Genomic DNA, 17,432 nt, shown 5'->3' on the forward strand with positions numbered 1-17,432 from the left:
CTGCTTTTCATTACTGTGACTCAAGTGGTAGAGCGCTAGCCTTGAGCTGAAGAGCTGAAGGACAGCGCCCAGGCCCAGAGTTCAGGCCCCACGACCGGACCAAAAAAAAAAAAGAAAATCACTTGGACACTTGGTCACATTCAACGAGATTTAATGTCAGTAAACTGATAGGCTACTTCACAGGCAGAGAGTAACAGCTGGGCAGATTACAAGTACAACTTTTATAAGAGCAGATTCATGTAAGACATGAGTGGGAAACTGTTGTGGAAGGAGTTAATATTTACAGTTTTAACTGCACAAACAAGGGAGAGGGAAACTGCATACTATTTGAAATTGCAGCTACCTACGTCACCTGTTTGCAGGTAAAGGCCTGTGTCACCTGATTTCAGGGAAAGGCAGTTTTGGTTTTGCCGAAGGTCTAGGGTGGCAGACTGAGTAAGATGTAGGAGGAAGGGCCAACATTTTTCAGATGGTTCCATCATCACTAACAGTGCCACAGGTTAATGTCAAGCCTTTAAAAGCATATTAACCTCTGAGGATAATAGTGTCTTCAGTTTTTAATCCATTCCTTTACTATAAAATATACTTCATAAAGTTTTTGTACAATTTTAATATTAGTGTACTTATGCTGCAGAAAATAAAATTCCACTTTGTAAGAAAGAAAAAACTCAGGGCTGGGAAGGTGGCTCAGTGGTAGAGCGCTTGCCTTGCATGCCTGAGGCCCTGGGTTCGATTCCACAGCACCACATAAGCAAAAAGAAAAAGCTGGAAGTGGCGCTGTGGCTCAAGTGGTAGAGCGCTAGCCTTGAGCTGAAGAACTGAGGGACAGCGCCCAGGCCCAGAGTTCAGGTCCCACAACAGGAAAAAAAAAAAAAAGAAAGAAAGAAAAACTCAAAGACCATCAACTGACATCTTTATTTACATATTAGAGCGAGTGAGCCAGTGGAATTCCTAGAGAAAGAAAAGATAGCATTCAGTCAGAAAGAGCAAATGTACTGAACTATACAATGATAATAAAATGATTTGCCTTTGGCCTAGTAAAAACAGAGCTAAAATTGATAAACTTTATCCTGCCTTGCGTTGTGAAACAACCTAAAATGGCTTTCTGGGACCTCTTCCACTAACAGTAATCAGGCCACAAAAGACAATAGAGTCTGACAGAAACAGAAATGAACTCAAATGGAGAGAGGAGATAATGGAAGCCCACAGAGGTTTGAGCTTTCAAGTCTGAGAGTAGAAAGAAGTGTGTATAAAAGCTTTTACAAGCACCAATTGCACCCTACACATGTGGCCTGTAGTATATGTAAAATTCTACTGGAATGAAAATAATATTCAAGTGGCTAAATGCAGGAAATATAAGAACAATCACAGAACTGAGGCAGGCTAGCGTAAGACTTGTGATACAGGAATCTAAAGCAAGCTAGAATTAGGAACTAAGACTGTAAAACTGCTAACACTGAAAGATTATATACTGTACTAAAAACACATATATTTCTTTTCTCAGCACTCCCCTACCATCAATCCCCTTTCCCCCATTAATTTAGAATAGAAGCAACTTATCTGAACTTGTTCCAAATAAATAATGCACCCATCACTAAGAATTTCCTGGTACAGCAATTGTTTTAGTTAAAAGAATGTTTGTAGCCAGGCGCGGTTGGCTCAAGCCTGTAATCCTAGCTACTCAGGAGGCTGAGATCTGAGGATCATGGTTCAAAGCCAGCCCGGGCAGGAAAGTCTGTGAGACTCTTATCTCCAATAAACCACTAGAAAACCAGAAGTGGTGCTGTGGCTCAGGAGGCAGAGGGCTTGCCTTGTGCTAAAGAGCACAAGGGCAGCGCCCAAGCCCAGAGTTCAAGTCCCACAACCAACAACAGCAACAAAAAAAAAATGCTTGTAAGAGTCACAAGGAATAGTAACCTGTATGACTACTGTTCAGTAACTCTAGAACTACAGTTGTCCTTTGCTATATTGCTGCTTCACTATATCGTAGTTTTAAAAATATATATGTATTTGTGGGAAATAGTGATTCCTCACTTATCACAGGAGTTACATTCCAGAGAACCCCATGATAGGTGACAATCCACAAAGTAGCAATAAGTGAACCACAATATAGTGAGGGACAAGTATCTGAAGCTGCTACTTTGTGGATTTTCACCTATTACAGGGGTCTCTAGAATATAATTCCCATAATAGGTAAGGGATCACTGTAATATCTCCATGTTTAGGTAATAACTTTGCAACAACAAAATGATTAAAATTAGATTCTTTAGTGTTCTGTTTGTTGTTAGAACTGGTTCTTTCTGGGCAGTTACCTTACACTGTCATGCACTATTCAATCATGAGGTCACTGGACTGTCCTACTCCCTACTGAACTGTAAGCTCTCCCACTGAAGTGTAAGTCTAGTTTTGCTTGGCACACTCTCTCTCACACAGAACACCTGCCAGAATCTTACCTTATTCAGTGAATAAGACATGAAATTATCAAACTTGGAAATGGCTTAGAAAGAACTGTGGAGAGTGTTCCTTTCTGGAGAAGAACAGGGAGAGAGAAAATGAATTTTTACTTTCTTCATAACAAGTGCATTTACCTGGGCCTTCCGTGTGCTTTGTGGTTCAATCATGATGTTGATAAGAGAGGGTTCAGTTGTGTTGGCCAGGGTCTGTCTCAGGGATTTTTGGAGGTCTTCTGGTGTTTGTACAAAATACCCTTTGCCTCCAAATGCAGTCATGACCTGTTCATAATGTGCATTTGGCAAGAGACACACTGGAGGAGCCCTGAAAAGAAAATCATGAATCAGTGAAAAAAATCATTCTATGAAATAGTTTGTGACAAACTTTAAGCTGAGCTGAAAGACATACTTTTACCTCCAGTAGTTAAACTGAGATGTCAGTACACGAATGATATGGTTTGATTATCAAACATTCCCTTAAAAGGCTAATATATTAAAAGCTTAGTCCTTGCTGTGAGCAGTGTTCAGAGATAGGGGTTTGGGGAGGTGACTGGATCCAAAATCTGGACAAACTATTAGAAGGTGACTGTGGAAGATAGGGCCTGGTTGGAGAAAGTAAATCACTGAAAGTGAGTCTTTGGGAGCTATAACTTGCCCTCGCCCCTTCCTGTTACTGCTTTGCTGTGTTTCCTGACTGCCATGAGGAGAGCTCCTTTGTTGCACCTTATACTCTGCCATGATGTGCAACTTTTCCTTAGGCCAAAAGTAATAGAATCAGTCTACCGTGAACTAAAAAATCTCTGAAACTGTGACAAAATAAACATTTCCTCAGCAGGCACTGGTGGCTCATGCCTGTAATCCTAGCTACTCAGGAGGCTGAGATCTGAGGATCACAGTTCAAAACCAGACTGGGCAGGAACATCTGTGAAACTTTATCTCCAATTAACCATCAGAAAACCAGAAGTGGTGCACAGCTCAAATGGTAGAGCACTCACATTGAGCTGAAGAGCTGAGGGACAGCACTCAGGCCCAGAGTTCAAGCCCCAAAACTGACCAAAAGAGAGAAAAAGAGAGAGAGAGTGAGAGAGAGAGAGAGGAATATTTCCTCCCATAAACTGTTTCTTAAAAGTATTTATCATGATAATGAAAAGTCTAATGTAACAAAAAAATTTATTCTATATTTTTCTGAGTATCTGGGACTATGAGGGTATACTACTATATCTAGCTTTCTACATTTTTAATTGAGTCCAACAGAATTTTCAGTGATGATGGAAATGTTTTATAGCCAATATGGTAGCCACTGGCCATGAGTGACTGAAATACAATTAAACTGAGCAGCTCAACTTTTAATTTCATTTAATGTTAATTAAATTTATGCTGTAACATGTGACTAGTGGCTACTTTTTTTTGGGGGGGGGGGGGGTTCCGGTCGTGGGGCCTGAACTCTGGGCCTGGGCGCTGTCCCTCAGCTCTTCAGCTCAAGGCTAGCGCTCTAACACTTGAGCCACAGCGCCGCTTCCGGCTTTTTTCTTTTTGCTTATGTGGTGCTGAGGAATCGAACACAGGGCCTCATGCATGCAAGGCAAGCACTCTACCACTGAGCCACCTTCTCAGCCCTAGTGGCTACTACACTATACAGTACAGCCTACACTTTCAACTATATGAGTAAAAAAAAAAAAAGAATGGTTACAGAAAAATAGCAATGATACAATACTCGAAGTCAGGGCAGCATAAACAAACATGTTGGTATCCTGTACCACCTCAGGTTCATACATTTACATCTGTCCTGTACTCCATAGCAAGTTATAACACTATCTTAGATTGACTCTGCCATCAGATGACCAAGATTTATTCTTGTAGTAACAGAAAGGAAGACCATATTTTCTCCCTCGTATAGGAATAATAGGTTTGGGGTCTTTTGCAATAAGCTTTGTCATTAACAAGATACTTATGGATGTGAATTTTCAGTGGCTATCTGAATATAAACTATTTATGTAGCACCTAATCATAGATCATGTGATCAGAGGAATCAGGAATACAGGGCTGGCTTATTAAGAATCAATATCAAAACAAACAATATTCATCTCTTATTTATTGACTGGATTTTTTTGTTTTTTGGTCGGTCGTGGGGCTTGAACTCTGGGCCTGGGCGCTGTCCCTCAGCTCTTTAGCTCAAGGCTAGCGCTCTGTCACTTAAGCCACAGTGCCACTTCCAACTTTATTTTTCTGGTTATGTGGTGCTGAGGAATTGAACCCAGGGCCTCATGCATGAGAGGCAAAAACTACTACTGAGCCACCTTCCCAGCCCAACTAGATTATTATTATAGCATTTTCTTTTAGTTCTTCTTATATATGGGTAAAAAATGCTGTTCATATTCAATTTTATATACATTAGTAGAGTCTTGATAATTTTTGCCTTGATTGGCCTTAAACCTCTACCCTTCTGTCTCTGCCTCCCAATTAGTTGGGATTAGAGGCATATGCCACCCTGATACAATAAACTTTTAAAGCAGAGATTAAAATAAATGAGACCAAGCAAATACTCACCTTGTAGTTGCATCATGAAATTTTAACATTTCTTTCCAAGTATCTGTATTAATACCTTGGTAAATTCCATTATTGTTCACTACTAAGAGTATGATTGGCAAATTGTACCTGTAAGTGAAAGCAAAATATGGAGGAAACTATTTTTTTGGGGGGGGTCTGGTTGTGGGCCCTGAACTCTGGGCCTGGGCACTGTCCCTCAGCCCTTCAGCTCAAGGCTAGCACTCTACCACTTGAGCCACAGCACCACTTCTGGCTTTTTTCTTTTTGCTTATGTGGTGCTGAGGAATCAAACCCAGGGCCTCAGGCATTCAAGGCAAGCACTCTACCACTGAGCCACCTTCCCAGCCCAGGAAACTATTTTTAATCTAAAGCAATTTGTTTTCTTTAGGCTGAAATTTTCACTTTAAAAATAGATGACATCTTATAGATGACATCTTTCCTCTTCATATTATAAAAATGAAGAGGAAAATTTAAAAACTCATGTGTTTATCATCCTAGTAAAAAATACCAAATCATAAACAGAAACACTAAGTAGTGGTAAAAAGAATGCAAGAATGGGGGGTAGTATTCTTATTTCATTTTTTAGCTATGGATCTTGGGCAAACTGCTGGACTCTTCTGAATCTTGATTTTTGAAGATCCAGATGTTAATAGGAAAAACACCTTCCCTGATGGTGAAGATGTTAACTAGTTTTTCATGTAGTTTTTCATCTATTAGTTGTTTGTACTTCTTCATTTGAAAAATGTCTTTTCAGATCCCTTGTCCATTTACCAATTGGATTATTGCTTATTTTGGTGTTTCATTTTCTGAGTTTCTAATATATTCTGATACTAATTCTGCCTATGCACACATATGCCAATAAAACACATCTATTTTGTCTGAAATGCAAAAAAAAAGAAAACGAAAAACATCTTTCCTAATTAATACCCCATATGGTTCCTAGGAGCACTGAGAAGTAATATTTCTTTTAAATGAGCCCCTCACAGACAAGCAGCCCTTACTAGATGCCATGAGACACAGTGACTAACATTCTCAATGTGCATTCAAAACACTGCACTTGTAATCAGAAACACATGGCATGGTGTGATCAGTAGAGGAAAAAGAACATCTAGCAATTTGCTATACACTATAGCAAAGACAAAAAAAAGACTGATTAAACCTCATTAGTGACTGGAAAAGAATATGGGTCTTGCTTTCTTTACACATAATATCTGAGGTCAGGTGGTACAGACAAAACTACAGTGCCCACTGTTAATTAAGAGAAATGTGGTAACTATTTGTTCTTTATGCTAAAAAGGAGTGACTATTCTCTGGAAGACTAATTTCCTCATAAATTATCTTTTTGGTATATATCACTTAGTTGTCAATAGAGACATTCTAACAGGCAATCTTACCCTTCATCTTGACAGTTTTATGTATCAAAGCTTTGAAAGATCCAAAACATCTTTCAAAGCTTTGATATGTCAAATATCAAAAGACCTATATAAGAGCCCTGACTTAGAATGCTTTTTTTTACCATAGGTAAATATAGCTGGGGGATAAAGCTCTCATACTTGTATAGTAGAGTCACACTCATGAGTTTCTCCAAGAATACTCACAACTACAAGATATATGAATGGCACACATTCACTGAATTGCATCTTAAATGTTAACCTAATGATCTCATTTGGTCCTCACAACCATCTGCAAGGCAGGAAGTATTCCTATGCTTGTTTTAGAGATGAGTGCCACTTAGCTCTGACATGGTGGAACCAGTGTTTAAATTTGGATCACTTGTCCCAGAGGCTAAGCTCTCCATCTCCAAGCAGAAAACAAGCTTCTCTTAGGCCTCAACATCTTTTCTTCAGTGATCTCAAAACTACTTTCCACAGAAATGCAGATTTTTAGTATGATCATACTGTCTTGGGAGAGAAAAATCCTGGTCACTTAAATTGGGATCCTCAAGACACAGTACCATATTATACACAAGGCACCGGGCAATGATGAACACCTGGCAACTATGTCAGTCAAGTAGGTCTCATGTGTAAGGACTCTGTTTTACCTGCAGATGGTTTCCACCTCCATGCCAGAAAAGCCAAAGGCACTGTCTCCTTCCACACAGATGACCCGTTGATTGGGGTTTCTATCTTTAGCCACTAGAGCAGCTGCAATAGCAAATCCCAAACCAACACCCATTATTCCAAAAGTGCCAGCATCAAGCCTGTTAGGGAACAAAGCTAAAATAAAACTCTGGAGCATGAAACAGAGGGTAGGGCTGGCACAAATTTTCTAGTTATACTTACATGGTTTAAGAAAAAACAAAAAATAGATGCTCCTTTTCTTCTACATTAAATATTTAGAGTATAAGAAACTAAATTGTCAAAGACAAGGAACATGAGAAGAAACAGTAACTCATGTCTATTTAGAGAACATTAAGTATACAAATTATCACATGCTACCAGAGACATACTAAGCATATAAAACTTCACCTAAGAATACTTATACATCGAACATACAGTCCTCAAATGTTTTCTTTTTGGGTCGGTCCTGGGGCCTGGGCACTGTCCCTCAGCTATTCAGTTCAAGGCTATCACTCTACCATTTGAGTCACAGTACCACTTCCGGCTTTTTCTGTCTATGTGGTACTGAAGAATCAAACCCAGGGCCTCATGCATGCAAGGCAAGCACTCTACCACTGAGCAACCTTCCCAACCCCTCAAATGTTTTTTTAATCTGCATTGTTGTAGTTTCAAATTACATATAATTAATTATAATTTCCTTCTTGGAAATCTTATTTTTGGCTGGTACTAGAGCTTCAACTTAGAGCCTCACACTCTTCCTCAGCTTTTTCTGCTCATATCTGGAGCGCTACTATTGAGCCATACCTCCAATGTAAAGTTTTTTGGGTTCTTATTTTTTGGTCCGGTCGTGGGGCCTGAACTGTGGGCCTGAGCGCTGTCCCTCAGCTCTTCAGCTCAAGGCTAGCACTCTACCACTTGAGCCACAGCGCCACCTCTGGCTTTTTTCTTTTTGCTTATGTGGTGCTGAGGAATCGAACCCAGGGCTTCAGGCATGCAAGGCAAGTGCTCTACCACTGAGCCACCTTCCCAGCCCTTTGGGTTCTTTTTTTGCAGGTTTACTGAAGGTAAGTCTTTCAGAGGCCAGGTGCTGATGGCTCACGCCTGTACTCAGGAGCCTGAAATCTGAGAATTGTGGTTTGAAGTCAGCCATGAGGAGCTGGGAAGGTGGCTCAGTGGTAGAGCGCTTGCCTTGCATGCCTGAAGTCCTGGGTTCGATTCCTCAGCACCACATAAGCAAAAAGAAAAAAGCCGGAAGTGGCGTTGTGGCTCAAGAGGTAGAGCGCTAGCCTTGAGCTGAAGAGCTGAGGGACAGCGCCCAGGCCCAGAGTTCAGGCCCCATGACCAGACCCTCCCCCCCAAAAAAAGAAAGAAAAGTCCCCATGAGACTCTTATCTCCTGTTAACCATTCAAAACCTGTCGTGGAGGTGTGACTCAAAGCAACAGATCACTAGCTTTGAGCCAAAGAGCTCAGGGGCAGTGCCCAGGCTCTAAGTTCAAATCCTACCACCACCACCAACAAAAAGTCTGCCCTTGTGGGCTTCAGGCTGCTATCTTCAGATCTCAGCCTCTTGATTAGCTAGGAATAGTAGCAGCTATTGGTGCCAGGGTCTTTCTTAGAATTCTTACCTGTGACGAGGAAAATAGTTTTGAAGCACAGTACGTCCAATGTCCATAGTATTTGCTCCTTCACTTACTATAAAACAGTCTCTGGGTAGCTGTTCTTGAATGTGGTAGAATACTGTGTAATAATTCATAGGTAGGGACTTTTTGGAAGCTAACTCCTAAAACAGGAGAGAGGAATATGCTCTAAATTAGATTAAGATACAATGGAAACAAACAGTGCCAATAAGCTACTATCTATCAAACTTATTTGGGAACAGGTGGGCAACATCTATGAGCTATAAGATACTCATGGCTACACTTTGACCTATGTATGGGGACATACAAGAAAAATGTGTAATCTTATCAGACAAGCAGAAAAGGTCAAAAGCTATGTACATATGACCTTAGAAAATGATGTTAAACAAAATGAACGCCAAGATAGGGACACAAGAGGTTTTTTTCTTTGTCACTGTTGTTTTTAATGTACTATGTGATTTTTGTTTCTTTTATATGTTCTTCCCCCTATAGTATAACTCCTGTTGTCACTGTATTTGATTCTGGTTCCCTGAATCTTGTATATTCATTTTTTCTAATTTGGGGAAGGGAAGGGAAATAACAAAATGCTGAAACAAGTTTACAAGATGACCCATTGTAACGAGATGTACAAGACACTATGTTGAAAACGAACTTCACAACTTGGTGTGGGGGAGGGGGGAGTTGGGGAGATGGGGAGGGAAAGGATATTAGGGGGAAAATAAAGGAAGAGGTAACAATGCTCTATAAGAAATGTACTCATTACCTTACTCATGTAACTGTAACCCCTCTGTACAGTATCTTTACAATAAAAAAAATTTAAAAAAAAGAATAATGTGTTCCAGATCCCAGTTTAGGACATAATCAAATAAGCTGGAAAATATCTCTTGTCCTAGAGATCCTAGATAAACAGTAACATGGAAAATTCTGGAAAGTCCTTAAGTCCCATAACTGGGAAACACTGAGTTAAACAAAAATAAACCATTTTGAGCACTCTTAGGAAAACATTGCCTCAGAAAAATTGAAAATTTTATTCTGCAGTATTTTTATCTAAACATATTATGGTTCCAAATTTAAAATGAAAATGTTAGGATTATAGAATACGATCTCAAAATTCAGTTCTACTCCCACACACTGGCAGTAAAGGAGTTAGTTGTGTCACATCCATAATTGTAGAGAGCTTGAATGGAGTGAAAACCAGCAAGGTACAGTGCTCTACCTTCTAGGGCTGACAGAAGAGCCACCAGGGATTTTAGTAGCAACTGTCCCATCTGACTGCAACACCACCCCTTTTTGAGCCTTATGATTATTATCATGTGATCTTTCAGATTGATGGTTCCTAGGAATGCATATATCATGTTATAGCAAAGCCAAGTAATTCATCAGCCCAAGTGTCTCTGAGTTTCAGTGGGTCCCACATTACCTTGGATATAGCTTCATTGCTCTCCATTTTCTCCTTCAGAGCCTTCCACCATTTGGTCTCTGTAGGATACTGCCATGGTGTTTTATCAAATTGTTCTAAAAGCTGTTAACAAAAACAAAACTCTCACAATTTTTAAAATTTTCTACATTAATTTATATTGCATTAATTTAAATTTTCTTTTAAAAATCTCTCTTTGTGTCTCAGTTTCCTGAGTGGCTAGGAAAACAGGACTGAGCCACTGAGGAAACTGAGATCTAGAGAACTGTGGTTTAAAACCAGCCAATGTTAAAAAAACAAAACAACAACAACAAAGAAAACCTGTTAGATTCTATATCCAAAACAACTAGCAAAACTAGGGCAAGAGGCATGGCTCAAGAGGTAGAATGCAGCTGGGCACTGGTGGCTCACACTTGTAATCCTAGATACTGAGGAGGCTGAGATCTGAGGATTGAGGTTTGAAGAGAGCCCAGGCAGGAAAGTCTGTGAGACTCTCATCTCCAATTAACCACCAGAAAACTGGAAATGGAGCTATGGCTTAAAGTGGCAGAGCACTAGCCTGGAGCAAAAGAGCTCAGGGACAGCGCCCAAGCCCTGAGTTCAAGCCCTATAACCGACAAGAAGAAAAAAAAAGAGGTAGAATGCCAGCACAGTAAGTGTGAGGCCCTGAGTTCAAACCTTAATACCTTAAAAAATAAAATAAAATAAAACAACTTTCTTTTTCTTTCTTGGTAATACTGGGATCTGAATTCAGGGCTTGATTGAGCCCCATCCCTAGTACTTTTTCCAAGGCCAGCCTTGGATTTCACTTGTTTGTTTAGATAGGGTTTTGTTAACTTCTTGCCCAGGCTGGCCTTGGATCAAAATCCTCCAGATCTCAGCCTCTAAAGTAGCTGAAAAATCTCTTCCTAAAGTTATAATGTTCTACTATTCTGCCCTTCACATCGTCCATACTGTTTTTCCTCTGTGCAACAAAACTGATAGAAGACAAATAGATAACATGGTAAGCGTTTGTCTGGGTTAGTATAGACTTCTGTTAGATGTTAGGATTCCTATAGGACAGAGGGAAGTGCTACCTCCTTCTCAGGGGCTCTTAAACCTTAGTGTCAATCTCTGATACTACAAGGAGAACCAGTACTCAACAGAACCCTTACAGGAAGGCTGACAAATCCCTTAAGAGTCCTATGATAGACCAAATGATCAGAGTAATTTCATATACGAACAGGACTTGCATCTTAGATATTGAATAGCTATAAGTATCACCTGAAGATCATGTCACAAATTAGTCATACTGAAATATAGAAATTATGTAAAACTAATAGGAACCCAGAGAAGTCACTGATTACACAGTCTGAAAAGTAAAAAAGGTCTTTATTATTAAAAAAAAAAAAAGCTTTTGTTCAGTGGGTAAACCATTTCTTGGCTGAAAAGTTATAATTTTTCAGATAGTTGGATCCTACATAGTACATCCTAGTTTGCCTAGTGGATGAATTTAAATTTTTAAGTGTCTTCTAAAATTATTTAGTTGTGTACAAGCTGGATTTACCAAGTTCCAAAGTTGGATTTAGGTGCTCTCTATCATAAATTTTGTTCAAAAAGGACAACAGACCTTTCACCAAACAAATCAAGATTATAACATAAGCTAAGTCCCAGGTAAAAAGTTCTTACCTGTTCAGTAACAGCATTTATGTTGCCCAGCAAAGTCACTGCAGGCCTTACATTATTCCCCAATTCTTCTGCACAGATATCAACCTAAAAAAGAAAAGGCAGAAGGATAGGCCTATCTATTTTTTTTTAATCTTTTTGAGATAGGGTCTAAGTAGATAGCATAGGCTAGCCTCCAACAGGCATGTACCAACCATGACCAGTCATATTTATTCTTTATTTATTTTTACATATGTCAATACTGTGTCTTGAACTCAGAGCCTTGTGCTTTTGCTGATGTTCTACCATTTGAGTCATATCTCCAGTCTGGCATTTTATTGGCTAATTAGAGATATGGACTCTCAGACTTTTCTGTCTGGGCTGCCTTTGAACTTTGATCCTTTAGTCTTATGAGTAGCTAGGATTATAGGTGTGAGCCACCAGTGCCTGGTGATGTTTATTTTAAATCTCTTACAAGAAATCAGTTAAAAGCTGAATACAAGAACTGAGTATATAAAACATATGATAAAGAACATTTGATATTAAAGACGTTCCTTTGCAAAAGTTCATAGAACTATATTGAGTATTACAGCTAGTAAAAAGAACTTTATCATCTTCTTTCACTTTAAAATACACTCAATGGAAATGTAACAATGAGATATCCCTCTGTATAACCAATATAAGGTAATAAAAATAAAATACAGTAAAGTGCACTGTATGGAACTTTGGTATGGCCCATTACACTCACAGGAATGCACTGATTTGCTGAGTTATACTTTGAATCTAACCAGGTTCTACTGAATTACATTTTGAATAGATACCTAGAGCACAGGTTCTCAAATTCAAACATATAGCATATATTAGAGGGCTTGTTAAACCACAGATTGCAAGAGGCCACTTCAGAGTTTCTGATTTCAGCAGGTCTGGGATAGTTTCCTAGGTGAAAACAGAGTGGTGTAGAGATTTCTAACCATAAAGTGAAAGGTTTTACATGTAAAAGAAAAGTAGGCTCATTGTTGTAATCTTAGCCACTTAGGAGGCTGAGATCTGAGGATCATAGTTTGAAGCCAGCCTGGGCAGGAAAGTATATGAGACACTTATCTCCAATTAATCACAAAAAGACAGAAGCAGGGCTGTGGTTCAAGTGGTAGAGCTCTAGCCTTGAGCACAAAAGCTGAGAGACAGCACCAAGATCCTGAGTTCAAGCCCTAGGACCAGCACACACTTACAAAAGATACATTCTTTAACAATGGTAAATGCTTCATTCTAAATTTACCACTCTATATTAAAAAATAAATAAATTTACAACTCTATTAAACCTCTTTTTTCTATCTTTAAATACACTCAAACTGTAAAAAAGAGGCAAATTATGCTTTCCAAACCATTTGAAACTTGATTTTGAAAGATTTTCTGGTGGGAAGTGGCAGGCTATGCTTTATAGGCTTGAAAAGCCAACTTACCTTGGTACATGTAATTATGTTACACAGCTTATAAAATTCATTTTTGTAAAAAGAGAAGAGGTTCTTTACAAAAGCCAAAAAGAGAGCAGAGGTGAAAATAGCTGAGAAGGTGAACAATGAACCACAAATAGCTCTGATCTGAAATCTCTTCTGAGTACCTGAATAAACTTCACATGTGGGTGATATCTTGGAGGCAGTCCAAAATGTAAAATCCAATTTAGTCTTGCACCAAATAACACAATCACATCAGCATATTTCAAAGCCCTATTTAAAAAAAAATCTGATATAACACAAAAACTAGACATATCTTTTACTTGATTTATTCTAAAATTAATTTTTAAAGTAGTCTGAATAACTTGGAGCTTACATTAGATTTGCAAAACAGCTTTCAGAATAAATATGATCCTTCATACTGAATACTTTTTTGTTGTTATTATTTTGGTTTTTGAGACAGGGTCTTGCTTTTTATATCAAGCTGGACTTAATCTCTCAATCTTCCTGTCTCAGCCTTATAAACTCTGGGATTACAGGCAAGGACCACAATACTTGGCCCAAAAGATCAGGTGAGGCATCACCAATTAGTTTCTAGTAACTTGATCATTGTAGCTTGGGTCCTCTGCACAGTGAAAAATTTCAAGAAGCCTACCTATGGTGCTATAAGTTTACTTATAGTTAGCAGGCAGTAATATTATATGGCTGTGAATTCCAATAAGAACTTTTCATAAGTAGAGAAAGAGAACTGGATAAGTGTCCAAAGAATTCCTTCACTTTAATGAAACACATGGGTATACATCCACTCTCAGTACCCACTACCTAACTTTATCCTTTTTCTTTTCTTTCCTTGTGTGTGTGTGCGCGTGCGCGTGTGCGTGCGTGCTTGTGTGTGTGTGTGTGTGTGTGTGTACACTAGGAGTTGAGCTCAGGGGCTGGGCACTGTCCTTTAGCTTTTTTGCTCAAGGCTAGTACTCTACCTCTTGAGCCACAGCTCTACTTCTGGTTTTCTGCTAGCTAACTAGAGATAAGACTATCACAGATTTTCCTGACTGGGCTAGCTTCAAACCTCAATCTTCAGGTCTCATCCTCCTAAGTAGCTAGGATTATAGGCATAAGCCACTGGTGCCCAACTACCCTGCTTCATTCAATTCCTTTTATTCAATTGTACTTAGCATCTCATAACATTCTTTATGAGTATTTAATATACTTATGTGGATTATATTTTTATCTTTACTAGGTTGACTATTGACTGTTTATTGTATTAATACCTACTCCCACCCCACTGGAAGTAAAGCTCTATTAGGACGGGAAGCTTATCTGTTTAACTTATTGATATATATATATATATACATATATATATGTTGATATATATATGTATATTATATATGTATATATATAAAGCCCAATAAATAAACATGTACCAAGTGGCTAAAAAAATTATACCAAGAATGTCTAACAGTTTTATATGTCTTATATTTCCAATCTATGTTGTATCTTGACCAATAAGTTAAGTGACTCTAGGGGCTGGGAAGGTGGCTCAGCAGTAGAGTGTTGCCTTGCATGCATGAAGCCCTAGGTAGAGCACTAACCTTGAGGAACAGTGCCCAGGCCCAGAGTTCAGGGCCCACAACTGACAAAAAAAAAAAAGTTAAGTGACTCTAATATATCTCTAATCTCTAATGATTCTTCCTTTGATATCACACTGACATTATTATAGATAACCTGCTTTCTTTTTGTTTACCTTGTAGATCTTTTTTTTTTTTGGGGGGGGGTCCGGTTATGGGGCCTGAACTCTGGGCCTGGGCGCTGTCCCTCAGCTCTTCAGCTCAAGGCTAGAGCTCTACCACTTGAGCCACAGCGCCACTTCCAGCTTTTTTTTCTTTGTGCTTATGTGGTGCTGAGGAATCGAACCCAGGGCCCCAGGCATGCAAGGCAAGAGCTCTACCACTGAGCCAACTTCCCAGCCCCTACCTTGTAGATCTTGCCTAGTCTTCTTTTTTAAGTTATATCATGTTGTTTCAGATATGGCTTCTGTAACACACATAGCTGTTACTATTATCAATCCAATCTGAATATTTTTGCCTTTTTCCAAGAGAGTTCATCATAATTGCTAGCAGTTATGTTTGGTTTTACTTTTCACTGTTTTGCTTTTTGACTGCTTTTTTCCCCTATATTTTGAGGGGTTTTTTTTTTGTTCTGTTTGTCTTCTCCAGTAATAAATACATTTTTTTTCCCACAGGAATTCTATTATCATTTCAAGTATATACTCAAAAAGTATTTGCATATGCTGTACCTATTCTAGGTGACCATATTTAATTGATAAAAACTCTAAGAGGCAGGATAAATTAACTTATTGATACTCATCCTTTAAATTATTGATCAAACTATAGTTCTCTGCAAGCCTCTCTTATACTGTAGTGCCATAAAATGTGGCTAGAATGAAGATAAACTGTAATCAAAATTAAAATACTTTAAAAACTTAATAATGTAAAAGTTAATTTGGTTATTTTACCAAATATATTAAAAGTAAAAGCATGATCTCATAAGATAGTATTAAATAAGCAACAATTAAGCAGTAAACAAGGTTTTTTTTGTTTTTAATTTTTGCCAGTCCTGGGCTTAAACTCAAGGCCTGGGCATGGTCCCTAAACTACTTTTGGTCAAGGCTAACACTCTACCACATGAGCCACACTGCCACTTCCAGCTTTTTCTGCTTATGTGATACTGAGGAATTGAACCAAGAGCTTCATGAATGCTAGACAAGCACTCTACCACTCAGCCACATTCCCAGTCCAAATAAGACATTATTTAAAGGCTCAAAATTCATTTTATCTCATAGAAGAGAACAAAGACATCAACTGCATGATGGTGGTAAACTACAGAGAATAAAGGAGACCACAAGAGAAGGATACACAGAATATTAATCTGTAATTTTTTTGTTAAAAAAACAAACCCATAAACACACAAAAACCTTTGCCTAGTATAGTGATGGCAGTACACATCTGTAAATCCAAGTACTTGGAAGGCTGAGACAGGATGATTAAGAGCTCAACGCCATCTTCAGCTACATAGTCAGTTCAAGGCCAGCCTAGACTACATATTCAGATTCTATCTCAAAAAAAGAAAAGAAAGCCGAAGTTAATATGACAAAGTTGTATAGTACTATCTGAAATGTTCAGCCTGAGCTACAGATATAGTGAGACTCTGTCACAAAAAAAGAAAGAAAAAGAGCCTAGCAGATTCAGTGTCTGGTGAGCCTGTTTCTCTACTGTGGAGAAGGCTTGTTGCTGTCTTCATACAGTGGATGGGGTCCCAAGGTTTCCTTTGATTTCTTTCATAAGGTACTAATCTCATTCATGAGGGTTGCCCTTCTTACTCAAATCATTTTTCCAAAAGCCCCACTTATTGATGGCACCATAATGATTGAGTCTCTATGCACTTTGGAGGGACACATTCAGCTCATTGCATGTCCTTATGTCCTTGATTTCTTTGTACTTTTACAGCAAATATCTCCACTAACATGTTCAGTATATGGTGGGAGCTGGTGGCTCACACCTCTAATCCTAGCAACTCAGGAGGCTGAGTCCTGGGGGTCACAGTTTAAAGCCATCCTGGGCAGAAAAGTCCATAAGATTCTTATCTCCAATAAGTTATCAAAAAAGCTAAAAATGGAGTTGTACCTCAAGTGTAAAAATACTCAGTCTAAGGTATGTATTACTGCAGAGAAAATGAACCAATGAAGGTCTTCAAAGAAAAGCAACCTACCAAGTTTCCTTTACTTTGGATAATAATCATGTTTTGTGCTATAAAGCTCCGAGTGTCTACACACAATAATTAATATACACAAGAGTTCCGCAGTGGAGCTAAGTAACACAGAAATAATCTGGAACTATAATTTATAAGATATTTAATCTGTAATAGCAAATAAATCTTAAAGTATATATAGGTATTAAGCATATAGTAACATATAATATATATTTATGGGTTAGTATATATATATATATATATATGTATATATATATATCAAAATCCAAGATACAACCCAAATATATATAGATAGATATAGATATTAGAGAAAATTCCACATTGTTCATGGAAAAAACTAAAAAGCTGATTGAAAAATTAAATTAAGGAGCTTTATAAGAAAAAGAAAAATAGGTTGATATATCAGAAAGTGTGTCTCAAAAGGCACACTTAAAAGAAGAGGCTTCCATATGACTCT

At 38.4% G+C, this 17,432-nt stretch overlaps 1 protein-coding gene across 1 annotated transcript in view; it reads right to left on the bottom strand.

The window, feature by feature from the left end:
• Nucleotides 1-896: 896 nt before the first annotated feature.
• The window catches only part of Hacl1 (2-hydroxyacyl-CoA lyase 1), a 40,907-nt gene continuing 24,371 nt past the window's right edge, over nucleotides 897-17,432 (bottom strand). The window contains exons 10-17 of the mRNA XM_042679815.1: nucleotides 13,375-13,480; nucleotides 11,781-11,864; nucleotides 10,116-10,217; nucleotides 8,684-8,838; nucleotides 7,039-7,197; nucleotides 4,998-5,105; nucleotides 2,589-2,775; nucleotides 897-951 (exon numbers count right to left, since the gene is read on the bottom strand). Coding sequence (XP_042535749.1) covers nucleotides 919-951; nucleotides 2,589-2,775; nucleotides 4,998-5,105; nucleotides 7,039-7,197; nucleotides 8,684-8,838; nucleotides 10,116-10,217; nucleotides 11,781-11,864; nucleotides 13,375-13,480 — 934 coding nt within the window. The 3' untranslated portion in view covers nucleotides 897-918. The remainder of the gene's footprint in view (nucleotides 952-2,588; nucleotides 2,776-4,997; nucleotides 5,106-7,038; nucleotides 7,198-8,683; nucleotides 8,839-10,115; nucleotides 10,218-11,780; nucleotides 11,865-13,374; nucleotides 13,481-17,432) is intronic.

This window comes from Dipodomys spectabilis, unplaced genomic scaffold, assembly GCF_019054845.1.
Source record: "Dipodomys spectabilis isolate Male_0828 unplaced genomic scaffold, ASM1905484v1 ptg000054l, whole genome shotgun sequence".
Taxonomy (NCBI): Eukaryota; Metazoa; Chordata; class Mammalia; order Rodentia; family Heteromyidae; genus Dipodomys; species Dipodomys spectabilis.